The sequence below is a fragment of the Scyliorhinus torazame genome, chromosome 6, assembly GCF_047496885.1.
Source record: "Scyliorhinus torazame isolate Kashiwa2021f chromosome 6, sScyTor2.1, whole genome shotgun sequence".
In the NCBI taxonomy this organism is placed as follows: Eukaryota; Metazoa; Chordata; class Chondrichthyes; order Carcharhiniformes; family Scyliorhinidae; genus Scyliorhinus; species Scyliorhinus torazame.
Window position 1 is genome coordinate 154330449 of NC_092712.1, and position 27469 is coordinate 154357917.

General features: G+C 46.7%; 1 protein-coding gene across 18 annotated transcripts in view; it reads right to left on the reverse strand.

Moving 5' to 3' along the window:
• Window positions 1–27469, reverse strand: part of LOC140425085 (uncharacterized) — a 243230-nt gene that overhangs the window by 132249 nt on the left and 83512 nt on the right. For 7 of the 18 annotated variants that reach the window (XM_072508976.1, XM_072508973.1, XM_072508975.1 and 4 more), the window contains one exon: window positions 7986–8057. The exons of 2 other annotated variants lie outside the window; for them this stretch is intronic. In XM_072508976.1, coding sequence (XP_072365077.1) covers window positions 7986–8057 — 72 coding nt within the window. Of the gene's footprint in view, window positions 1–7985; window positions 8058–16838; window positions 16911–19496; window positions 19569–27469 lie in introns of all 18 variants that reach the window. 9 more of the 18 variants (XM_072508961.1, XM_072508967.1, XM_072508958.1 and 6 more) reach the window with 3 other exon arrangements.

A 27469-nucleotide genomic window follows, 5' to 3' on the forward strand; every position in this document is an offset into this window, starting at 1 on the left:
TTGGTGAGATCTTTTCACAGCTGTTCCCTCTGCTGTTAGAATTCACTTTTGATAAAGGCCCTCAGGTCAGTTTGCAGCTTTAAGCTTGCCCTTCCCCCGCCTGCATGCTGGAAGAGGCCCTGTTTATCCTGTTGCAGCCAAACCTTTTACTGTTTCTGCCGGGTCTGGTAGCCAAAAGACATAACATTCCTGGGGGACACTGTCAGGGGAATGTTGCAGTCTTCTTGCCACACCGGGAAATGTCAAACAAATGCCGTGGGGGCCCTGTAAAAGAGCCCAAAAGTCCGTTCCAAGCGGGAGCTACCGAATATGCGACCTAGCTCTGCATAGCCGCACCCGAAAGTCGCTTCTATTATAGTTAACAAACACAAATCACCAGTGTCCCTGCTAGAAAATGTCTGCATATCTCGTGAATTTGGTTCTGCCAAACTCACAATGAATTAGTATGCCAGCATTCACTATCTAAGTTGACCCAAAATTGCGACTTGAATGAACTACTAATGACATTCAAATTACACCACAACAGTGGAAAGCTTTCAGGAAAGAGCATAAAATTCTGAAAACCAGTATTAAATGTCGATAATGGCATGGAAATCATTCAAAAATGTTTGGACTGTGGGAGGAAACCAAGGCAGCCAGAAGAAACCCACGCAGACACTGGGAGAATGTGCAAACTCCACACAGTCACCGAAGGCTGGAATTCAATCTGGGTCCCTGACAGTATGAGACAACCGTGCTACCCACTGCCACCATGCCACCCCTTGCAGGAAATGTCCCCTGCTGCAGCTCCTGGAAGCCCGGGTTTCTGAGCTGGATAGGCAGCTGGGTTACCCTGGAGCATCCGCAAGGTGGAGAGTTTTGTGGATAGCACGTATATAGAAAAGAGGTCATACCACAGGCACAGACCCCATAGGCAGGAAAGCATTGTGTGACCACCAGGCAGAGCAGGATGACTAGGCAGGCAGTGCAGAAATTTCCTTGGGCAATTCCCCTGCAATACCTCTTTGGATACTGTTGAGCGGAATGGCTTCTCAGCCATATTTGTTACATCACGGTTAGCTCTGCTGCACAGGAGTGGAGTAAAAAGGGTGGGAATGCAATAGTTATAGGGAAATTCAATTGTAAGGGGAATAGAATGGCGTTTCTGTGGCTTCAAAGGCGACTCCAGAATGGTATGTTGCCACCCTAGTGCACATTGTTGTGGTACATATTGGGTTTAAATGACAGTTTAAAAAGGGATGAGGTCCTAAAAGCATAATATAAGGCATTAGGTAATAAGTTGAAAAGTAGGACCTCAAAACTAGTGATCTCAGGATTACTACCAGTGCCATGTTCTAGTCAGAGTAGAATGAGCAGGATATGTCAGATGAATATGTGGCTGAAGAGATGGTGTCAGGGGGAAGGTTTCAGATTCCTGGGACATCGGGTCCAGTTCTGGAAGAGATGGGATCAGAACAACCTGGATGGGTAAGACTCGTGGAGGACCGGGACAGATGTCTTCGGCTGAAAATCTGCTATAGTGTGGTTGTGGAGGGTTTAAAGTAGAATGGTAAGGGGATGGGATCCTAAGCAGGGTGAAAAAGTAGTGAAAGGAGGACAGCAATAAAAGAACAGCAAAATGCAAAAACGGTAGTCAGGATAATAAAGGGCGAGAGGAAATTGGGCCACAGTAGAAAGAAAGTTCGGATGATTAAAAAAGGCAAGCCTAAAGAATTTGTAACTTAATGCACAACACATTTGGAATAAGGTAGATGAACTGACAGTGCGAATCGAGGTAAATGGATATGATCTCATAGCTATTGCAGAGACGTGGTTGCAAGGAGTTCAAAGCTGGGGACCTAAAATCCAGGGATATTTGACCTTTCGGAAAGACAGGAGGGAAGGATAAGGTGGTGAGGTAGAACTAAAATGAGGACAGTTGTGAGAGATGCTCTCGACTCAGATTAAGTAGAATCCATTTATGTGGAGGTGAAAAATAGTAAGGGAAAGAAGACATTGGTCGGGATAGTATACAGATCCCCAAACAGTAGCCACAATGTTGGAAAGGGGGTATAAATCAACAAATAATTGGAGCATATGAAAAGAATAGAGCAACATTTATTGGTAACTTTAATGTTCATGTTGATTGGGTTAATCAAGTTGGTATGGATAGCTGTAACAACAAATTCATAAACTGCATTTGGGATAGTTTCCTAGAGCAATGTCATGGAGACAACCAGGGGACAGGCTATCCTGAATCTGGTAATGGGTAATGAGGCAGGTTTAATAAATAACCTCAGAGCAAAAGATGCCCACGGAAGTAGTGTTCAAAATATGAAACAATTGAATATTTGTTTGAGAGTGAGAAACTTGGGTCGGAAACAACTGTGCTCAAACTATATACAGGGAATCACAATGAATGAGGACAGAGTTAGCTAAAAAGTGAACTGGGTGAATAAATTAGCAAGAAAGACAGTGAACAAGCACAGGCAGACATTGAAAGAGGTAATTCATGACTCTCAGCAAAAACATATCCCAGTAAGGAGGAAAGGTTCCAAGAGAGGGATAAACTAACCATGGCTAACAAAGGGAGTTATGGAGAGTATTAACTTGAAAGAAAAAGCACATAAGGAGGCAAAGGTCAATGATAGCTCCGAAATCTGGGATAAATTCAGAATCCAGCAACAGACTAAAAAGATAATAAAGAGAGAAAATAAGCTAAAAGGACAAACTAACGAAGAATATACAAAACTGACAAAGAGCTCCTTTAAATATATAAAATGGAAGTGAAAGGTCAAAGTGAACATAAACCCCTTAGAAAATGAATCCAGGGAGATAGTTATGGGAGACAAGGAAATGGCAGAGGAATTTAACAAATATTTTGCACCAGTGTTTATGGTGGAAGATACTTTGAACATCCCATTAATAATAAAAAATAGAGGGGAGCAATTAAATACCATCAGTAGAGAAGAGGTATTCGACAAACTAATGGAGCTAAAGGCAGTTAAGTCTCCTGGCCCTAATGGCTTGCATCCCAGGATCATAAAAGTAGCACCTAGAGATAGTGGATGCAATGGTTATAATTTCCCCCAAATCCTTGGATTCTGGGGAAGTCTCGCTCGGGAACTTAGCTTTACAGGAACTCAAAAGAGAGAGCGCCTCCCGATTGGTTCTCTATAAATCAGGTGACGCGTGTTCTTCGCCCTTTCATTCCTCGGCTCACCAGAATAGATTCTGAGCTCCATTTTTATGGGAAGAGTTTTTTTTCCCTCATACTTACAAGAGGGTAGCAAGCTAGATTTAATATTTTACACCAACCTGTACTAACCAGGAGACACATTAATTTTGGGGGGCCTATTCGTGAAAGCAGCAGCAGTAAATTTTTATTAAGGGCCTAACTAGTATTTAGTTTTTAATCCAACAAACAACAGAGTGAGAGAGATCATCATAGAACATAGAATTTACAGTGCAGAAAGAGGCCATTTGGCCCATCGAGTCTGCACCGGCTCTTGGAAAGAGCACCCTTCCAAGGTCAACACCTCCACCCTATCCCCATAACCCAGTAACCCCACCCAACACGAAGGGCAATTTTGGACACTAAGGGCAATTTAGCATGGCCAATCCACCTAACCTGCACATCTTTGGACTGTGGGAGGAAACCAGAGCACCCGGAGGAAACCCACGCACACATGGGGAGAACGTGCAGACTCCACACAGACAGTGACCCAAGCCGGGAATCGAACCTGGGACCCTGGAGCTGTGAAGCAATTGTGCGAACCGCTATGCTACCGTGCTGCCCGACGTTAATTGGTGGGGTTGTGCGCTACTCCTGCACAATGTGGGGCATCAGGGACACTTCAAGTGTCCCCGAGGACTATATCTGTGGGAAATGCATGCAGTTGCAGAAGCCCACCGAAGGCAAGGATCGGTTAGAGCAGCAGCTGGAAGGACTGAGGAGTACACAATTTGCAGAAATTGTTATAGATAATAGCTACAGAGATGTGGTCACACCCAAGGTACAGGAAGATAGATGGGTGACCGGCAGACTGGGTAGGCAGACAGTGCAAAGGTCCCCTATGGCTGTCCCCCTATCTAACAAGTATGCCATTTTGGATAGTGATGAGGGGGGAGGTCCATCAGGGTACTGCAGCAGCATTGGCCAGAGCGAAGGAACCACAGATTGGGGGGGGGTTTAACAAAGTGTAGCAAAGCAATAGTGGTAGGGTATTCAATTGTCAGGGGTACAGAATACAGGGAAAGTAGAAAAGAGCTCAAACAGGGAGTTAGGAGGGCAAAAGGTGTTACGAAATGTCTTTGGCCGACAGGATTAAGGAGAATCCCAAGGCATTCTATACATATATTAGGAACTAGAGGGTAGCCAGAGAGAGCAGGGCCACTCAAGGACAAAGGAGGGAAATTATGCATAGAACTAAAGGAAGTAGGTGAGATCCTTAATGAGTACTTTGCATCGGTATTCACAAAGGGGAGGGACACATTGATTGGTAGTGTCCCAGAGGGATATGTAAACACTTTAGAACAAGTCATTATTACGAGGGAAGAAGTGTTAGGTGTGTTAAAAAGCATAAAGGTAGACAAATCCCCAGGGCCAGGTGGCATCTATCCATGATTGCTGAGGGAGACGAGAGATGAAATCGCTGGGCTTCTAACAGAAATCTTTGTTTCCTTGTTGCACACCGGTGAGGTCCCAGTGGATTGGAGGATAGCCAATGTTATCCCGTTATTTAAGAAAGGAAGCAAGGATAACCCGGGTAATTATTAGACCAGTGAGCTTGACGTCAGTGATAATGAAATTCTTGGAAAAGATTCTGAGAGATAGGATCTATGCACATTTGGAAGTGAATGGCCTTATTAGCGACACAGCATGGCTTTGTACAAGGGTGGTCATGTCTCACTAATTTAATTGAGTTTTTTGAGCAGGTGACTAAAATTATTGACGAGGGAATGGCTGTGGATGTTGTCTACATGGACTTTAGTAAAGCATTTGACAAGGTCCCTCATGTAGGCTGGTGCAAAAGATTAAATCACATGGGGTCAGGGCTGAACTAGCTAGATGGATTCAGAACTGGCTTGGCCATAGAAGACAGAGGGTAGCAGTGGACAATTGTTTTTCCAAATGGAGGTCTGTAACTAGTGGTGTTCTGCAGGGATCAGTACTGGGACCTCACCTGTTTGTCATATATATGATTTGGAAGAAATAATAGCAGTTCTGATTAGCATGTTTGCGGATGATACTAAGATTGCTGGAGTTGCGAACAGTGATGAAGATTGTCAGAGAATACAGATAGGCTGCAAAATTGGGCAGAGAAATGGCAGATGGAATTGAACTCGGATGCATTTTGGTAGATTTAATTCAGGTGGGAGCTATAAAACAAATGGCAGAACCATCAGGAGCATAGACACACAGATCTGAGCGTGCAGGCCCACAGATCCTTAAAAGTAGCAGCACAGGTGGAAATGGTGGTAAAGAAAGGATATGCCTTCATCGGACAGGGCACGAGTATAAAAGTTCGCAAAATATGTTAGTTATATAGAACGTTGGTTCGGCCACATTTGGAATACTGTGTCTAATTCTGGTCACCGCACTACCAGAAAGACATGGAGTACAGAAAAGGTTTACCAGGATGTTGCCTGGTATGGAGGGTATTAGCTATGAGGAGAGACTGAATAAACTGGGATTGTTCTCCCTAGAAAGACGATGGCTGAAGGGCGACCTGATAGAAGTTTATAAAATTATGAGGGTGAACAGTTGGAGGCTTTTTCCCAGGGTGGAAATGACAATTACAAGGGGACACAAGTTAAAGATGAGTGGGGTGGATAGGTTCAGTGGAGATGTGCGGGTGAAGTTTATTTTCCACAGAGGGTGGTGGTGGCCTGGAATGCACAGCCAAGTGAGGTGGTTGAGTCAGATACATTGTCGATGTTTAAGACTTTCTGGATAGACACATGAACAGATTAGGTATACAAAGAACAAAGAAAAATTTCAGCACAGGAACAGGCCCTTCGGCCCCCCCAAGCCTGCACCGCTCTAGATCCTCTATCTAAAACTGTCGCCTATTTTCTAAGCATCTGTATCCCTCTGCTCTCTGCCCATTCATGTATCTGTCTAGATACATCTTAAATGATGCTATCATGCCCGCCTATACCACCTCTGCCGGCAATGCGTTCCAGGCACCCACCACCCTCTGCATAAAGAGCTTTCCACGCATATCTCCCTTAAACTTTTCCCCTCTCACCTTGAACTCGTGACCCCTAGTAATTGAGTCCCCCACTCTGGGAAAAAGCTTCTTGCAATCCACCCTGTCTATACCTATAATGATTTTGTAGACCTCAATGAGGTCCCCCCTGAACCTCCGTCTTTCTAATGAAAATAATCCTAATTGACTCAACTTCTCTTCATAGCTAGCGCCCTCTATACCAGGCAACATCCTGGTGAACCTCCTCTGCACCTTCTCCAAAGCATCTACATCCTTTTGGTAATGTGGCGACCAGAACTGTATGCAGTACTCCAAATGTGGCTGAACCAAAGTCTTATACAACTGTAACATGACCTGCCAACTCTTGTACTCAATACCCCTTCCGATGAAGGAAAGCAAGCCGTCTGCCTTCTTGACCACTCTATCGACTTGCGCAGCCACCTTCAGGGTACAATGGACCTGAACACCCAGATCTCTCTGAACATGAATTTTCCCCAGGGCTTTTTCATTTACCGTATAGAAGGATACAGGCAGTTTGTCTAGATAGGACACGTGATCAGCGCAGGCTTGGAGGTCCGAAAGCCTGTTCTTGTGCTGTACTGTTCTTTGATTGCAAATCTGCAAATGTGACACCCCTATTCAAAAAGGGAGGGAGGCAAATAGCGGGTAACTCTAGGCAATCAGCCTAACATCTATTGTTGGAAAGATGTTGGAATCATTTATTAAGGAAATAATAGCAGCACATTTGGAAAACCATCATCTGCACACTGAACAGGCAGAGGAATCCAAATCTGTCAGCAAGTTCAAAGTCTCTCAACAGGATGGGAATGTTAGAAATATGTTACAAGGATAGACAAATGCAAGAGTAATCATATAAAGCACTTTACTTTATGTGGGCAAAGACCTTAAGACATAGGAGCTATTCGGCCCATTGAGTCTGCTCAATAAGATCATGACTGATCTGATCATCTTCAACTTGACTTTCCCACCTTATGCCCACAACCCTTGATTCCCTTATCGATTAAAAATCTGTCTATCTCAGCATTAAACATACTTAACGACCCAGCCTCTATGACCCTCTGCTCTAAAGAATTCTACAGATTCACTACCCTCAGAAGAAATTCCTCCTCTTCGGTCTTAAATGGGCAGCCCCTTACCCTGAGATTATTCCTTCTGGTCCTAGACTCACTCAAAAGGGGGAACAACCACTCAGCATCTAAGCTCCTGGCACTGAGGAACAAGCTGTATTCTGAAATACAATAGCCATTTTGTTGTGGCACAATTGAATAAACTTCCAACGCAAGAGTCAAATGGGTTTGAAATCGGGGCGGTGCAGTGGTTAACAATGCCGAGGACCCGGCTTCGATCCCAGCCATGGGTCACTGTCCGTGTGGAGTCTGCACATTCTCCCGTGGCTGCGTGGGTCTCGCCCCCACAACCCTAAGATGTGCAGAGTAAGGGGCAATTTAGCATGGCCAATCCACCTAGCCTGCACATCTTTGGGTTGTGGGGGCGAAACCCACGCAAACACGGGGAGAATGTGCAAATTCCACACGGACAGTGACCCATGGCCGGGATCGAACCTGGGACCTCGGTGCCGTGAGGCATCAGGCTAACCCATCACCGTGCTGCCCTTAGAGTAGGTAAATTGACCACGCTAAATTGCCCCTTAATTGGGAAAAAATAATTGGGTACTCCATATTTAAAAAATAATAATAAAATGGGTTTGAAATCATGTTCCCCATCAATGGGTGGGAGGAACAAAATGGCAAATAAATGTAACATGTTTACCTGTGACAGGTTCAATATTGGTACTTGGAGCAGCTTCAGATTTCTCTACTTCACATTCTGGCTCTGCAGCAGCTGAAATATTTAACCGGAAACATCGGTGAAAATCATTTGGTGAGCAGAGTACAGATCCAAACTAGGCACTCCACTGTTTTAAAATTGTTCGGATTTTCCAGAGTGGACTTATCTTGTACTTTTTCATCCTTAGTCTGAAATATTCATGAACAGTGTAAACGTCTGCAGCTTCAAATTGCACACAATCATTAAAGGTGCTCTACTCCAAGCCTAGCTTCAGATAAAAAGCTATTGAAGAAAGATTAGGGAAGAACCGAAGTGATGGGAAGTCTGAAGCTCACTGTCTGAAAAAGTGGTCAATGCAGAAACACTCGCATGTATTTAAAAACATTCGAGAGGATCGACTAGCATGGTGCATTTGAAACAGTCTACAGAGTTTTTTTCAAAGCTTTTGACAAGGTCCCACATGACACACCATCAGAAAATTAAAAGCCCAGGGTTCCTAGGGGATCGAAAACTGATTCATTGGCAGGAAGTGAAAGGTTATGGTAAACGTATTGTGATTTGTGATTGGAAGATCGGGGCAGCACGGCGGCGCAGTGGTTAGCACTGCTGCCTCACAGCACAAAGGTCCCAAGTTCGATCCCGGCTCTGGGTCACTGACCATGTGGAGTTTGCACATTCTCCCCGTGTTTGCATGGGTTTCGCTCCACAACCCAAAGATGAGTAGGGTTGGTGGATTGGCCACTCTAAACTGCCCCTTAATTGGAAAAAGTGAATTGGGTACACTAAACTTAAAAAAATAAAAATATGAAAAAAAGTGATTGGAAGGTTGGCTTTCCTGTATGTTTCTGCGGTGTTCAAACCTTTGCTGTTAGTAGTATATTTTGATGATTTAGACTTAAACGCAACGGCCATGGGTCAGGGGCTTGCAAAGGATATGAAAATTTGTGTGGGGTTGATAGTGAGGAAGTTGTAGTTGACAAATTTATCTTTTATAGTTAACAAAGATAAACTATTAATGACCCTGCTAGAAAATGACTACGGGCATCACGGCGGTGCAGTGGTTAGCACTGCTGCCTCATGGCGCTGAGGTCCCAGGTTCGATCCCGGCTCTGGGTCACTGTCCATGTGGAGTTTGCACATTCTCCCCGTGTTTGCGTGGGTTTCACTCCCACAACCCAAAGATGTGCAGGCTAGGTGGATTGGCCACTCTAAACTGACCCTTAATTGGAAAAAAAGTTAATTGGGTACTTTGAAATGACTGCATATCTGGTGGATTTAGTTCTGCCAAACCCACAATTAATTAGCATGCCAGCATTCACTGTCTGAACTGACATAAAAAGTGGCTACTTGAATGAACCACTAATGCCATTCAAATTCCACAACAGAGGAAAGTTTTCAGGAAACAGCATAAATGTCTGAAAACAAATTTAAAAATGTCGATAATGGCATGGAAATTATTCAATTTTTTTAATTTTCCAATTAAGGGACAATTTAGCATGTCCATTCCACCTACCCTGCACATCTTTGGATTTGTGGGGGTGAGACCCACGCAGACACGGGGAGAATGTGCAAACTCTACACAAACAGTGACTGGGGGCTGGGATCGATGGAAATCATTCAAACATGTTGTCAGAACATAAAACATAACAGCCTGTGGTCCATTTGGAACCATAAATACCAGTATTATAGATAACATATTACGAGACCATCGAAAAAAACATTAACTGTCTATCTTGATCACAGACTTTTATCATGGTGACAGCAGACGGTTTCAAGGGTAAGTCATGACAGGAGAGCTCCAAGCCATGGTGTGCGCCCCGAGGGAAGCTGGGAACATTTCCAGTGCCCACGGTCAGCAAGTGTGCAGAACCATAGAATAGAAAAGAACCATAGAATCCCACACTTCAGGAGGCGGCATTTGGCCCATTGAGTCTGCACCGACCCTCTGAAATAACACCCTACCTAGGCCCACTCTCCTGCCCTATCCCCGAAATTCCACTTAACCTGCAGGTGAAGGGTTAATTTTAGCATGGTCAATCCTCCTAACCTGCACATCTTTGGGCTGTGGGAGGAAACCGGAGCACCCAGAAGAAACTCACGCAGGCAAGTGTGCAAACTCCACACAGAGTCACCGAAGTCCGGAACTCAAACTGGGTTCCTGGCACTGTGAGACAGCAGTGCTAACCACTGCGCCATTGTGCTGCCCCGTGCAGGAGGTGTCTCCAGCTGCAGCTCCTGGACGCCCGGAGCGTAACAGCGGGGAAGAAGCTGTTTTTGAATCTGCTAGTGCGTGTTCTCAAGACTTTTGTATCTCCTGCCCATTGGAAGAAGTTGGAAGAGAGAATAACCCGGATGGGAGGAGTCTTCGATTATGCTGCCTGCTTTCCCATGGCAGCAAATATGATCTGGTATCTATTACTGAGACATGGTTACAAAGAGATCTAGGAGCAGCACAGTGGCACAGTGGTTAGCACTGCTGCCTACGGCGCTGAGGACCCGGGTTCGATCCCGCCCCCGGGTTACTGTCTGCGTGGAGTTTGCACATTATCCCCTTGCCTGTCTGGGTTTCACCCCCACAACTCAAAGATGTCCAGGTTAGGTGGATTGGCCACACTAAATTGACCCTTAATTAGAAACAAAATAATTGGATACTCTTTAAATTAAAAAACACCCAAAGAGATCAAACCTGGGGATCTAATATTCAGGGATATTTGATCTTTGGGAAATACAGGAGGGAAGGAACAGGTGGTAGTACTAAAATAAAGACAGTTATGAGAGGCGATCAAGAATCAGGTTATGTAGAGTTCATTTGTGTGGAGGTGAAAAATAGCAAGGGAAAGACGACACTGGTAGGGATAGAGTTTAGACCACACTGTAGGAAAGAGTATAAATTAACAAATAACTGGAGCATGTAAACAGAATAGAGCAATAATTATTGGTGACTTTAATATTTATGTTGATTGGGTTAATCAAGTTGGTATGGATATCTGTAACAACAAATTCATAAATTGCATTTGGGATAGTTTCCTAGAGCAATGTCATGGAGGCAACCAGGGGACAGGCTATCCTGAATCTGGTAATGGGTAATGAGGCAGGTTTAGTAAATTTCCTCAGAGCAAAAGATGCCCACGGAAGTAGTGTTCAAAACATAATACAATTAAATATTCAGTTTCAGAGTGAGAAACCTGGGTCGGAAACAACTGTGCTCAACTTATATACAGGGAATCACAATGAATGAGGACAGAATTAGCTAAAGTGAACTGGGTGAATAAATTAGCAAGAAAGACAGTGAACAAGCACAGGCAGACATTGAAGGAGGTAATTCATGACTCTCAGCAAAAACATATCCCAGTAAGGAGGAAAGGTTCCAAGAGAGGGATAAACTAACCATGGCTAACAAAGGGAGTTATGGAGAGTATTAACTTGAAAGAAAAAGCACATAAGGAGGCAAAAGTCAATGATAGCTCCGAAGGCTGGGATAAATTCAGAATCCAGCAAAGGACTAAAAAGATAATAAAGAGAGAAAATAAGCTAAAAGGACAAAATAGCGAAGAATATACAAAACTGACAAAGAGCTCCTTTAATTATATAAAATGGAAGTGAAAGGTCAAAGTGAACATAAACCCCTTAGAAAATGAATCCAGGGAGATAGTTATGGGAGACAAGGAAATGGCAGAGGAATTTAACAAATATTTTGCACCAGTCTTTATGGTGGAAAATACTTTGAACATCCCATTAATAATAAAAAATAGAGTGGAGCAATTAAATACCATCAGTAGAGAAGTGGTATTCGACAAACTAATGGAGCAAAAGGCAGTTAAGTCTCCTGGCCCTAATGGCTGGCATCCCAGGATCCTAAAAGTAGCACCTAGAGATAGTGGATGCAATGGTTGTAATTTTCCCAAAATCCTTGGATTCTGGGGAAGTCTCGCTCGGGAACTTAGCTTTACAGGAACTCAAAAGAGCGCCTCCTGATTGGTTCTCTATACATCAAGTGACGCGTGTTCTTAGCCCTTTCATTCCTAGGCTCACCAGAATAGATTCTGAGCTCCATTTTTATGGGAAGAGTTTTTTTTTCTCATACTTACAAGAGGGTAGCAAGCTAGATTTAATATTTTACACCAACCTGTACTAACCAGGAGACACATTACTTTTTGGGGGCCTATTCGTGAAAGCAGCAGCAGTAAAATTTTATTAAGGGCCTAACTAGTATTTAGTTTTTAAACACAACAAACAACAGAGTGAGAGAGATGTCAATTGGCGGGGTTGTGCGCTACTCCTGCACAATGTGGGACATCAGGGACACTTCAAGTGTCCCCGAGGACTATATCTGTGGGAAATGCATGCAGTTGCAGAAGCCCACCGAAGGCAAGGATCGGTTAGAGCAGCAGCTGGAAGGACTGAGGAGTACACAATTAGCGGAAATTGTTATAGATAATAGCTACAGAGATGTGGTCACACCCATGGTACAGGAAGATAGATGGGTGACCGGCAGACTGGGTAGGCAGACAGTGCAAAGGTCCCCTATGGCTGTTCCCCTATCTAACAAGAATGCCATTTTGGATACTGATGAGGGGGAAGGTCCATCAGGGTACTGCAGCAGCATTGGCCAGAGCGACGGTACCACAGATTTTTTGTGGGGGGGGGGGGGGGGGGGGGGGGGCGGGGGGGGGGGGGGGGGGGGGGGTTTACACAGTGTAGCAAAGCAATAGTGAACATAGAACATACAGTGCAGGAGGAGGCCATTCAGCCCATCGAGTCTGCACCGACCCACTTAAGCCCTCACTTCCACCCTATCCCCGTAACCCAATACCCCTCCTAACCTTTTTGGACACTAAGGGCAATTTAGCATGGCCAATCCACCTAACCTGCACGTCTTTGGACTGTGGGAGGAAACCGGAGCACCTGGAGGAAACCCACGCAGACACAGGGAGAACGTGCAGACTCCTCACAGACAATGACCCAGCAGGGAATAGAACCTGGGAGCCTGGCGCTGTGAAGCCACAGTGCTATCCACTTGTGCTCCCGTGCTGCCCTAGTGGTAGGGTATTCATTTGTCAGGGGTACAGAATACAGGGAAAGTAGAAAAGAGCTCAAACAGGGAGTTAGGAGGGCAAAAGGCGTTACGAAATGTCCTTGGCAGACAAGATTAAGGAGAATCCCAAGGCATTTTATATGTATATTAGGAACGAGAGGGTAGCCAGAGAGCAGGTTCACTCAAGGACAAAGGAGGGAAATTATGCATAGAAACAAAGGAAGTAGGTGAGATCCTTAATGAGTACTTTGCATCGTTATTCACAAAGGGGAGGGACACATTGATTGGTGGTGTCCCAGAGGGATATGTAAACACTTTAGAACAAGTCATTATTACGAGGGAAGAAGTGTTAGGTGTGTTAAAAAGCATAATGGTAGACAAATCCCCAGGGCCAGGTGGCATCTATCCATGATTGCTGAGGGAGACGAGAGATGAAATCGCTGGGCTTCTAACAGAAATCTTTGTTTCCTTGTTGCACACCGGTGAGGTCCCAGTGGATTGGAGGATAGCCAATGTTATCACGTTATTTAAGAAAGGAAGCAAGGATAACCCGGGTAATTATTAGACCAGTGAGCTTGACGTCAGTGATAATGAAATTCTTGGAAAAGATTCTGAGAGATAGGATCTATGCACATTTGGAAGTGAATGGCCTTATTAGCGACACACAGCATGGCTATGTACAAGGGTGGTCATGTCTCACTAATTTAATTGAGCTTTTTGAGGAGGTGACTAAAATTATTGACGAGGGAATGGCTGTGGATGTTGTCTACATGGACTTTAGTAAAGCATTTGACAAGGTCCCTCATGGTAGGTTGGTGCAAAAGATTAAATCACATGGGGTCAGGGCTGAACTAGCTAGATGGATTCAGAACTGGCTTGGCCATAGAAGACAGAGGGTAGCAGTGGACAATTGTTTTTCCAAATGGAAGTCTGTAACTAGTGGTGTTCTGCAGGGATCAGTACTGGGACCTCACCTGTTTGTTATATATATGACTTGGAAGAAAATGTAGCGGATCTGATTAGCAAGTTTGCGGATAATACCAAGATTGCTGGAGTTACGAATAGTGATGAAGATTGTCAGAGAATACAGATAGGCTGCAAAATTGGGCAGAGAAATGGCAGATGGAATTGAACTCGGACAAATGCGAAGTGATGCATTTTGGTAGATCTAATTCGGGTGGGAGCTATAAAACAAATGGCAGAACCATCAGGAGCATAGACATACAGATCTCAGCATGCAGGCCCACAGATCCTTAAATGTAGCAGCACAGGTGAAAATGGTGGTAAAGAAAGCATATCGCTTCATTGGACAGGGCATCGAGTATAAAAGTTTGCAAATTATGTTAGTTATATAGAACGTTGGTTAGGCCACATTTGGAATACTGTGTCCAATTCTGGTCACTGCACTACCAGAAGGACATGGAGAGAGTACATGGTATGGAGGGTATTAGCTATGAGGAGAGACTGAATAAACTGGGATTGTTCTCCCTAGAAAGACGATGGCTGATGGGCGACCTGATAGGAGTTTATAAAATTATGAGGGGTATAGATAGGGTGAACAGTTGAAGGCTTTTTCCCAGGCTCAAATGACAATTACAATGGGACACAAGTTAAAGGTGAGTGGAGGGATAGGTTCAGTGGAAATGTGCGGGTGAATTTTTTTTTTTTTTTTTTAACACAGAGGGTGGTGGTGGCCTGGAATGCACAGCCAAGTGCGGTGGTTGAGTCAGATACATTGTCGATGTTTAAGACTTTCTGGATAGACACATGAACAGATTGGGTATACAAAGAAAAATTTCAGCACAGGAACAGGCCCTTCGGCCCTCCAAGCCTGCGCTGATCCAGATCCTCTATCTAAAACTGTCGCGTATTTTCTAAGGATCTGTATCCCTCTGCTCCCTGCCCATTCATGTATCTGTCTAGATACATCTTAAATGAGGCTATCGTGCCCGCCTCTACCACCTCCGCCGGCAACGCGTTCCAGGCACCCACCACCCTCTGCATAAAGAACTTTCCACGCATATCTCCCTTAAACTTTTCCCCTCTCGCCTTGGACTCGTGACCTCTAGTAATTGAGTCCCCCACTCTGGTGAAAAAGCTTCTTGCTATCCACCCTGTCTATACTTATAATGATTTTGTAGACCTCAATGAGGTCCCCCCTCAACCTCTGTCTTTCGAATGAAAATAATCCTAATCCACTCAACCTCTCGTCATAGCTAGCACCCTCCATACCAGGCAACATCCTGGTGAGCCTCCTCTGCACCTTCTCCAAAGCATCCACATCCTTTTGGTAATGTGGCGACCAGAACTGTACGCAGTATTCCAAATGTGGCTGAACCAAAGTCTTATACAACTGTAACATGACCTGCCAACTCTTGTACTCAATACCCTTTCCGATGAAGGAAAGCAAGCCGTATGCCTTCTTGACCACTCTATCGACCTGCGTAGCCACCTTCAGGGTACAATGGACCTGAACAACCAGATTTCTCTGTACATCAATTTTCCCCAGGGCTTTTTCTTTACCGTATAGAAGGATACAGGCAGTTTGTCTAGATAGGACACGTGATCGGCGCAGGCTTGGAGGTCCGAAAGCCTGTTCTTGTGCTGTACTGTTCTTTGATTGCAAATCTGCCAATGTGACACCCCTATTCAAAAAGGGAGGGAGGCAAATAGCGGGTAACTCTAGGCAATTAGCCTAACATAAATTGTTGGAAAGATGTTGGAATCATTTATTAAGGAAGTAATAGCAGCACATTTGGGAAATCATAAGCTGCACACTGAACAGGCAGAGGAATCCAAATCTGTCAGCAAGTTCAAAGTCTCTCAACAGGATGGGAATGTTAGAAATATGTCACAACCTGCAAAGGATAGACAAATGCACTTTACTTTATGTGGGCAAAGACCTTAAGACATAGGAGCTATTCGGCCCATTGAGTCTGCTCAATAAGATCATGACTGATCTGATCTGATTATCTTCAACTTGACTTTCCCACCTTATGCCCATAACCCTTGATTCCCTTACCGATTAAAAATCTGTCTATCTCAGCGTTAAACATACTTAACGACCCAGCCTCTATGACCCTCTGCTCTAAAGAATTCTACAGATTCACTACCCTCAGAAGAAATTCCTCCTCATCTGTCATAAATGGGCAGCCCCTTACTCTGAGATTATTCCTTCTGGCCCTAGACTCACTCAAAATGGGGAACAACCACTCAGCATCTAAGATCCTGGCACTGAGGAACAAGCTGTATTCTGAAATACAATAGCCATTTTGTTGTGGCACAATTGAATAAACTTCCAACATAAGAGTCAAATGGGTTTGAAATCATGACGGCGCAGTGGTTAACAATGCCGAGGACCCGGGTTCGATCCCAGCCCTGGGTCACTGTCCGTGTGGAGTTTGCACATTCTCCCATGTCTGCGTGGGTCTCGCCCCCACAACCCAAAGATGTGCAGAGTAAGGGGCAATTTAGCATGGCCAATCCACCTAGCCTGCACATCTTTGGGTTGTGGGGGTGAAACCCACGCAAACACGGGGTGAATGTGCAAATTCCACGCGGACAGTGAACCAGACCTGGAATCGAACCTGGGACCTCGGTGCCGTGAGGCATCAGGGCTAACCCATTGCGCCACCGTGCTGCCCTTAGAGTAGATAAATTGACCACGTTAAATTGCCCCTTAATTGGAAAAAAATAATTGGGTACTCTATATTTAAAAAATAAAAATAAAATGGGTTTGAAATCTTGATCCCATCAATGGGTGAGAGGAACAAAATGGCAAATAAATGTAACATGTTTACCTGTGACAGGTTCAATATTGGTACTTGGAGCAGCTTCAGATTTCTCTTCTTCACATTCTGGCTCTGCAGCAGCTGAAAAATTGAACCAGAAACATCGGTGAAAATTATTTGGTATGGGGAGTACAGAACCAAACTTGACACTACACTGTTTTAAAATTGTTCGGATTTTCCAGAGCGGACTTATCTTACACTTTTTCATCCTTAGTCTGAAATATCCATGAACAGCGTAAACGTCCTCAGCTTCAAATTACACACAATCATTAAAGGTGCTCTACTCCAAGCCTAGCTTCAGAAAAATATCTATTGAAGAAAGATTAGGGAGGAACCGAGAATTTTGCCACCTGCAGTGATGGGAAGTCTGAAGCTCACTGTCTGAAAAAGTGGTCAATGCAGAAACACTCGCATATATTTAAAAACATTCGAGAGGATCGACAAGCATGGTGCCTTTGAAACAGTCTACAGAGTTTTTTTCAAAGCTTTTGGCAAGGTCCCACATGACACAGCATCAGAAAATTAAAAGTTCGGGGATCCTAGGGGATCGAAAACTGATTCATTGGCAGCAAGTGAAAGGTTATGGTAAACGTATTGTGATTTGTGATTGGAAGATCGGGGCAGCATGGCGGGGCAGTGGTTAGCACTGCTGCCTCACGGCACAAAGGTCCCAAGTTCGATCCCGGCTCTGGGTCACTGACCATGTGGAGTTTGCACATTCTCCCCGTGTCTGCGTGGGTTTCGCCCCTCAACCCAAAGATGAGCAGGGTAGGTGGATTGGCCACTCTAAACTGCCCCTTAATTGGAAAAAGTGAATTGGGTACACTAAATTTAAAATAATAAAAATATGAAAAAAAGTGTTTGGAAGGCTGGTTTTCCTATATGTTTCTGCGGTGTTCAAATCTTTCCTGTTAGTAGTATATTTTGATGATTTAGACTTAAATGTGGCGGCCATGAGTAAGGGCCTTACAAAGGATATGAAAATTCAGGTGGGGTTGATAGTAAGTTGTAGTTGACAAATTTATTTTTTATAGTTAACAAAGATAAACTACTAATGACCCTGCTAGAAAATGACTACGGGCATCACGGTGGCGCAGTGGTTAGCACTGCTGCCTCATGGCGCCGAGGTCCCAGGTACGATCCCGGCTCTGGGTCACTGTCCATGTGGAGTTTGCACATTCTCCCCGTGTTTGCATGCGTTTCACTCCCACAACCCAAAGATGTGCAGGCTAGGTGGATTGGCCACTCTAAACTGACCCTTAATTGGAAAAAAAGTTAATTGGGTACTTTGAAATGACTGCATATCTGGTGGATTTAGTTCTGCCAAACCCACAATTAATTAGCATGCCAGCATTCGCCGTCTCAACTGACATAAAAAGTGGCTACTTGAATGAACCACTAATGCCATTCAAATTCCACCAAAACAGAGGAAGGTTTTCAGGAAACAGCATAAAAGTCGAAAAACAAATTTTAAAATGTCGATAATGGCATGGAAACATTCAAATTTTACTATTCCAATTAAATACAATTTAGCATGTCCATTCCACCTACCCTGCACATCTTTGGATTTGTGGGGGTGAGACCCACGCAGACACGGGGAGAATGTGCAAACTCCACACAGTCAGTGACTGGGGGCTGGGATCGATGGAAATCATTCAAACATGTTGTCAGAAAATAAAACATAACAGCCTGTGGTCCATTTGGAACCATAAATACTAATATTATAGATAACATATTACGAGACCATTGGAAAAAACATTAACTGACTATCCTGATCACAGAATTTTCTCATGGTGACAGCAGACAGTTTCAAGGGTAAGTCATGACAGGAGAGCGCCAAGCCATCTTGTGCGCCCCGTGGGAAGCTGGGAACATATCCAGTGCCCACGGTCAGCAAGTGTGCAGCAGAACCATAGAATAGAAAAGAACCATAGAACCAACCTCTATGACCCTCTGCTCTAAAGAATTCTACAGATTCACTACCCTCAGAAGAAATTCCTCCTCATCTGTCTTAAATGGGCAGCCCCTTACTCTGAGATTATTACTTCTGGTCCTAGACTCACTCAAAATGGGGAACAACAACCACTCAGCATCTAAGCTCCTGGCACTGAGGAACAAGCTGTATTCTGAAATACAATAGCCATTTTGTTGTGGCACAATTGAATAAACTTCCAACATAAGAGTCAAATGGGGTTGAAATCAAGACGGCGCAGTGGGTAACAATGCCGAGGACCCGGGTTCGATCCCAGCCCTGGGTCACTGTCCGTGTGGAGTTTGCACATTCCCCAGTGTCTGCATGGGTCTCGCCCCCACAACCCAAAGATGTGCAGAGTAAGGGGCAATTTAGCATGGCCAATCCACCTAGCCTGCACATCTTTGGGTTGTGGGGCGAAACCCACGCAAACACGGGGAGAATGTGCAAATTCCACACGGACAGTGAACCAGAGCCGGAATCGAACCTGGGACCTCGGTGCCGTGAGGCATCAGGCTAACCCATCACCGTGCTGCCCTTAGAGTAGGTAAATTGACCACGCTAAATTGCCCCTTAATTGGGAAAAAATAATTAGGTACTCTATATTTAAAAAATAAAAATAAAATGGGTTTGAAATCATGATCCCCATCAATGGGTGGGAGGAACAAAATGGCAAATAAATGTAACATGTTTACCTGTGACAGATTCAATATTGGTACTTGGAGCAGCTTCAGATTTCTCTACTTCACATTCTGGCTCTGCAGCAGCTGAAAAATTGAACCAGAAACATGGGTGAAAATCATTTGGTGAGGGGAGTACAGAACCAAACTAGACACTCCACTGTTTTAAAATTGTTCGGATTTTCCAGAGTGGACTTATCTTGTACTTTTTCATCCTTAGTCTGAAATATCCATGAACAGCGTAAACGTCTGCAGCTTCAAATTGCACACAATCATTAAAGGTGCTCTACTCCAAGCCTAGCTTCAGAAAAATATCTGTTGAAGAAAGATTAGGGAGGAACCGAGAATTTTGCCACCTGGAGAGTGATGAGAAGTCTCAAGCTCACTGTCTGAAAAAGTGGTCAATGCAGAAACACTCACATGTATTTAAAAAACATCCGAGAGGATCGACTAGCATGGTGCCTTTGAAACAGTCTACAGTTTTTTTCAAAGCTTTTGACAAGGTCCCACATGACAGCATCAGAAAAGTAAAAGCGCCGGGATCCTAGGGGATCGAAAACTGATTCATTGGCAGGAAGTGAAAGGTTATGGTAAACGTATTGTGATTGGAAGATCGGGGCAGCACGGTGGTTAGCACTGCTGCCTCACGGCACAAAGGTCCCAAGTTCGATCCCGGCCTGGGTCAATGACCATGTGGAGTTTGCACATTCTCCCCGCATTTGCGTGGATTTCGCCCCTCAACCCAAAGATGAGCAGGGTAGGTGGATTGGCCACACTAAATTGCCCCGTAATTGGAAAAAGTGAATTGGGTACACTAAATTTAAAAAAATAAAAATATGAAAAGAATATGTTTCTGCGGTGTTCAAACCTTTGCTGTTAGTGGTATATTTTGATGATTTAGACTTAAATGTAACGGCCTTACAAAGGATATGAAAATTCGTGTGGGGTTGATAGTAAGTTGTAGTTGACAAATTTATTTTTTATAGTTAACAAAGATAAACTACTCATGACCCTGCTAGAAGATGACTACGTGCATCACGGTGGCGCAGTGGTTAGCACTGCTGCCTCATGGCGCCGAGGTCCCAGGTTCGATCCCGGCTCTGGGTCACTGTCCATGTGGAGTTTGCACATTCTCCCCGTGTTTGCATGCGTTTCACTCCCACAACCCAAAGATGTGCAGGCTAGGTGGATTGGCCACTCTAAACTGCCCCTTAATTGGAAAAAAAGTTAATTGGGTACTTTGAAATGACTGCATATCTAGTGGATTTAGTTCTGCCAAACCCACAATTAATTAGCATGCCAGCATTCACCGTCTGAACTGACATAAAAAGTGGCTACTTGAATGAACCACTAATGCCATTCAAATTCCACCACAACAGAGGAAGTTTTCAGGAAACAGCATAAAAGTCTGAAAACAAATTTAAAAATGTCGATTAAGGCATGGAAACATTCAAATTTTCCAATTAAGTACAATTTAGCATGTCCATTCCACCTACCCTGCACATCTTTGGATTTGTGGGGGTGAGACGCACGCAGACATGGGAAGAATGTGCTAAACTCCACACAGTCAGTGACCGGGGGCTGGGATCGATGGAATTTATTCAAACACGTTGTCAGAACATAAAGCATAACAGTGGACTTCCGTTTGTGGCGATGACCAGCTAAGCCGCACATTTCGGCACCTCCCGTTTCAACGGACTTTTGGGCTCTTATCGGGAGCCCCAACGGAAATTTTTTACGGCCAAACCCAGTGTGAGGTGACAAAGGAAGAAGTCCCCTCGGGTGTGGGTGGAAAGGAGCGACAGCAGTGGCCAGATTGCGGAGGATCCTCTGGAGCAGCAGCAGGGAGGAGAAGGGAGAAGCAAGATGGCGGCCGAGGGAGCCCAGTTGGTACGGGGCCCGGAACAGCACGAGTTCCTCCAACGATGTGTGGAGGAGCTCAAGAAAGAGGTGCTGGGAACTTCCAGTTGCGGCGATGACCAGCTAAGCCGCACGTTTCGGCACCTCCCGTTTCAACTGACTTTTGGGCTCTTATCGGGAGCTCCAACGGAATGTTTTTACGGCCAAACCCAGTGTGAGGTGACAAAGGAAGGAGTCCCCCCGGGTGTGGATGGAAAGAAGCGATAGTAGTGGCCAGATTGCGGAGGATCCTCTGGAGCAGCGGCAGAGAAGAGAAGGGAGAAGCAAGATGGCGGCTGAGGGAGCCCAGATGGTATGGGGCCCGGAACAGCAGGAGTTCCTCCGACGATGTGTGGAGTAGCTCAAGAAGGAGGTGCTGGCGCCGATGTTGCTGGCGATTGAGGAATTGAAGGAGACGCAAAAGACCCAGGCGATGGAGCTCCGTGGAGTGAAGGCAAAGGCAGCCGAGAATGAAGACGAGATACAGGGCTTGGTGGTGAAGACGGAGACGCACGAGGCACTACATAAGAGGTGCATAGAAAGGCTGGAAGCCCTGGAAAATAGCTCGAGGAGGAAGAATCTAAGGATTTTGGGTCTTCCCGAAGGGACAGAGGGAGCTGATGTTGGGGCGTATGTGAGTACGATGCTCCATACTTTAATGGGAGCTGAGGCCCCGACGGGCCCCCTGGAAGTGGAGGGAGCATACCGGGTCCTCGTGAGAAGACCAAAGGCAGGGGAAATACCGCGAGCAATAGTGGTGAGGTTCCACCGCTACAAGGACAGGGAGATGGTCCCGAGATGGGCTAAGAAGACACGGAGTAGCAGGTGGGAGAACGCAGTGATCCGCGTGTATCAAGATTGGAGTGCGGAGGTGGTGAGAAGGAGGGCGAGTTTCAATCGGGCCAAGGCGGTGCTCCACAGGAAGAAAGTAAAATTTGGAATGCTGCAGCCGGCAAGACTGTGGGTTACTCACCAGGGCAAACACCACTACTTCGAGACGGCAGAGGAGGCGTGGACATTTGTTCAAGAAGAGAAGTTGGACTAGATTTGAGAAAGTGATGTTTGGAAAGAAGTAGCGAGGTGGTGGCAAAGAAATGCAAAGGGGGGAGAGGGGGAGGGTTTATCTGCAAAAATGTTAGACGGGAGAATTTTAGACGGGGGGGGGGGGGGGAAAGAGAGAGAGACACACGAAGAAATGTGGGCGCCGGTGGGGAAGGGGACAGGGAAGGGGAGAGGGAGCTGCGCCACTAGGGGCGGGGCCGAGAGGGAAGCACGGGGTTTTTTCCCGCGCTATGGAAATTGCGGCGGGAAAAGTGGGCGCAGGAAGGAAGGGGGCCTCACACGCAGGGGGGCCAAGGGTAAACGGGGGAAGCCGAGGTCAGCCAGAGTTTGTTGACTCCCGGAAGCAATATGGGGGAGCAATCAAGCTAGAAGGGAATCTAGCGGGGGGTGGGGGGAATTAACTGGGTTGCTGCTGCTGAGGGTAAGGGGGAGCTGATACGGGATGGAATGATCGGGACGGGAGGGCGCCGTCTGGGGGACAAGCGGGTGCGTGGGACCTGGGTGAGGAGCTGGTTTAAAAAAGGGGATGGCTAGTCGACGATAGGGGGGGGGGGGGGGTAAAGGGCCCCCCAACCCGGTTGATCACGTGGAACGTGAGAGGGCTGAATGGGCCGATTAAGAGGGCAAGGGTATTTGCGCACCTAAAGCGACTGAAGGCGGATGTGGTTATGCTTCAGGAGACGCACCTGAAATTGGCGGATCAGGTCAGATTAAGGAAAGGATGGGTGGGACAGGTATTCCACTCAGGCTTAGATACGAAAAATAGAGGGGTGGCAATACTGGTGGGGAAACGGGTATCGTTTGAGGCTAAGACCATAGTGGTGGACAGTGGGGGCAGGTAGGTGATGGTAAGTGGCAGATTGCAAGGTGAGGCGGTGGTGCTGGTGGACGTATATGCCCCGAACTGGGATGACGCGGGTTTTATGAAGCGTATGTTGGGGCGCATCTCGGACCTAGAGATGGGAAATTTGGTAATTGGGGGGGGGGGGGGGGGGGGCTTCAACACGGTGCTGGACCGGTCCAGATCTAAACCGGGAGGAGGCCGGCAGCGGCCAAGGTGCTTAAGGGTTTTATGGAGCAGATGGGAGGAGTAGATCCCTGGAGATTTGCTAGACCGAGGAGTAAAGAGTTTTCCTTCTTCTCCCACGTCCATAAAGTATACTCCCGGATAGACTTTTTTGTCCTAGGAAGGGCGCTGATCCCGAAAGTGGTAGGAACGGAATATTCGGCCATAGCCGTTTCAGATCACGCCCCACATTGGGTGGATCTGGATCTAGGAGAGGAGAAGGAGCAGCGCCCACTTTGGAGATTAGACATGGGACTGTTGGCGGACGAGGGGGTATGTGGAAGGGTGAGGGGTGTATTGAAAGATACCTAGAGGTCAATGATGATGGAGCGGTACAGGTGGGAGTAGTATGGGAGGCGCTGAAGGCGGTGGTTAGGGGGGGGAGCTGATTTCCATAAGAGCCCACAGGGGGAAACAAGAGGGTAAAGAAAGGGAGAGACTGATTGGGGAGATTCGGAGGGTGGATAGGCAATATGCGGAGGCCCCGGATGAAGGGCTATACAGGGAAAGACGGAGACTACAGACGGAGTTTGACCTGCTGACCACGGGTAAGGCGGAGACGCAGTGGAGGAAGGCACAGGGAATACAATACGAATATGGGGAAAAGGCGAGCCGATTGCTGGCCCAACAACTTAGGAAGAGGGGGGCGGCGAGAGAGATCGGAGGAGTTAGGGACGGGGAGGGAAGGATGGAGCAGAGAGCGGGGAGGGTGAATGGGGTGTTTAAGTCATTTTATGAGAGGCTAAGTCCCAACCCCCAGAGGGGAAAGAGGGAGTGATACACTTCCTGGACCAGCTGGAGTTCCCGAGGGTTGAGGAGCAGGAGGTGGCAGGTTTGGGAGCACAGATTGAGGTGGAAGAGGTGATTAAAGGAATTGGGAACATGCAGGCAGGAAAGGTCCCGGGACCAGATGGGTTCCCGGTGGAATGTTACAGGAAATATGTGGACCTTCTGGCCCCACTCCTGACGAGAACATTCAATGAGGCTAAGGAAAGGGGGACACTACCCCCGACAATGTCGGAGGCGACGATATCGTTGATCCTGAATCGAGACAAAGACCCGCTGCAGTGCGGGTCATACAGGCCCATCTCCCTCCTAAATGTAGATGCCAAGTTACTGGCCAAAGTGATGGCGACAAGGATAGTGGACTGTATCCCAGGGGTGGTACATGACGACCAGACAGGGTTTGTTAAAGGGAGGCAATTGAATGCCAATATACGAAGGTTGCTGGGGGTGATGATGATGCCCCCACCGGAGGGAGAGGCGGAGATAGTGGTGGCGATGGATGCAGAGAAGGCATTTGATAGAGTGGAGTGGGGCTACCTGTGGGAGGTACTGAAGAGATTTGGATTTGGAGAGGGGTTCATCAGATGGGTTCAGCTCCTGTACGGGGCCCCGGTGGCAAGCGTGGTTACAAACAGGCAACAAACCGACTGTTTCCGATTACATAGGGGCACAAGACAGGGGTGCCCCCTGTCCCCGTTACTGTTCGCGTTGGCAATCGAGCCATTGGCCATAGCGCTGAGGGGCTCTAAGAAGTGGAGGGGGGTGCTCAGAGGAGGAGAGGAACATCGGGTGTCATTATATGCGGATGATTTGCTGCTATATGTGGCGGACCCAGTGGAGGGGATGCCAGAGATAATGCAGACACTCAGGGAGTTTGGAGAGTTCTCGGGATATAAATTGAATATGGGAAAGAGTGAACTTTTTGTGATGCACCCCAGGGAACAGGGCAGGGGGATAGACGATCTGCTGCTGAGGAGAGTAGCAAGGGGTTTTCGATATCTAGGGATCCAGGTGGCCAGGAACTGGGGAACCTTGCATAAACTTAACCTGACGCGACTGGTAGAGCAGATGGAGGAGGACTTTAAGAGGTGGGACATGGTGCCCCTGTCATTGGCGGGCAGAGTACAGGCGGTTAAAATGGAGGTCCGCCTGAGGTTTCTTTTCGTGTTTCAGTGCCTCCCCATACTGATTACAAAGGCCTTTTTCAAGAAAGTGGACAGGAGTATTATGAGCTTTGTGTGGGCTGGAAAGACCCCAAAGGTAAAGAAGGGGTTCCCGCAGTAGGGACAGAGGGGGACTGGCACTGCCGAGTCTGAGTGACCATTATTGGGCCGCCAACGTGTCTATGATATGTAAGTGGATGAGGGAAGAAGGGGCGGCGTGGAAAAGGCTGGAGATGGCATCCTGTAAGGGAACAAGTTTAAAGTTTATTTCGTGTTTTGTTTTTCTTTCTTTCTTTATGCTAGTTGTGGATAATTGCTTCTTGTGTAATACTTTTTTCTCATTTGTTGTTAGTTTAATATATTATTTAAATAACGGTTAATGTACATTTTATGGGACTTCCGGGTGCGGTGATGACCAGCTAAGTCGCACGTTTCGGCAGCTCCTGGTGGAACGGACTTTTGGGCTCTTAATAAGAGCCCCAACGGCAATTTTAACGGCTAGAAGCACTGTGCGGTAAACCAGAAGGGAATCCCCCCTGGAAACGGATGGAAAAAGGAGAGGGAAGTGGCCAGATTGCAGTGGATCCTTTGGAGCAGCGGCAAGGAAGGCAAGCAAGAACCAAGATGGCGACGGAAGGTGGCAGTTTAACATGGGGCCCTGAACAACAAGAGATTTGAAATGTTGCGTGGAAGAACTTAAAAAGGAAATGAAGGAGGAGCTGTTGGCCCCGATATTACAGGCGATCGAAGGGCTAAAGGATGAGCAAAAGACCCAGGAGCGGGAGCTTCGGGTCGTGAAGGCAAAGGCTGCCGAGAACGAGGACGATATACAGGGCCTGGTGGTGAAGACGGAGATGCACGAGGCACACCATAAACGATGTGTGGAAAGACTGGAGGTGCTGGAGAATAACGCGAGGAGGAATAATTTAAGGATTCTTGGTATTCCTGAAGGTGCAGAAGGAGCAGACGTTGGGGCATATGTGAGCACGATGCTGCACTCGTTAATGGGAGCGGAGGCCCCGGCGGATCCGCTGGAGGTGGAGGGAGCATACCGAGTGATGGCGCGAGGACCGAGAGCAGGAGAAATTCCTAGAGCCATAGTGGTGAGATTCCTCCGTTTTAAGGACAGAGAGATGGTCCTTAGATGGGCAAAGAAAACTCGGAGCAGTAGGTGGGAGAACGCAGTGATCCGCGTATATCAAGACTGGAGTGCGGAGGTGGCGAGAAGGAGGGCGAGCTTTAATCGGGCCAAGGCGGTGCTTCACAAAAAGATGATAAAATTTGGAATGCTGCAACCGGCAAGACTGTGGGTCACATATCAAGGGAGGCACCACTACTTTGAGACGGCGGATGAGGCATGGACTTTTATTGTGGAAGAAAAACTGGAATAAGCGGGTTATTAAAAAAGAACGTTTGAAACAAAGTGGTGGGGCGAGTATGGGGGGCAAAGAGGGGGGAAAAGGGGGGGAAAGATGAGTTTTATGTTATTAATCCTGCGATGCGGTAACTTTTCTCTCTTCCACAGGTGGTGGTGGAGGGAGGAAGGGAGGTGGAGGAGATGGGGCGTTGGCCATGGGGGGCGGGGCCAAAAGGGAAGCGCGGGCTTTGTTCCCGCGCTATGATAATCATGGCGGGAATAGGGAAGCAGGAAGGAGGGGGCGTCGCACGGTGCGAGCCGAGGTCACGGGGGGAAGCCGAGGTCGGCCAGAGTTTGCTGACTTCTGGGAGCAACATGGGGGGTATAACTACGCTAATGGGGGATCTAGCGGGGGGGGTTGGAGGGGGGGAGTTACTGGGTTGCTGCTGCTGGGGAGAGGGGGGAGCCGGAATGGGGTGGGGTGGGCGGGGGGGGCACAGCTGCGTGGGAACCGGGTGAGGAGCTGGAAAAAGGGGATGGCTAATCGACAGGGGGGGGGGGGGGGGTAAAAAAAAGCCCCCCAACCCGGTTGATCACGTGGAATGTGAGAGGGCTGAACGGGCCGATAAAGAGGGCACGAGTACTCGCACACCTT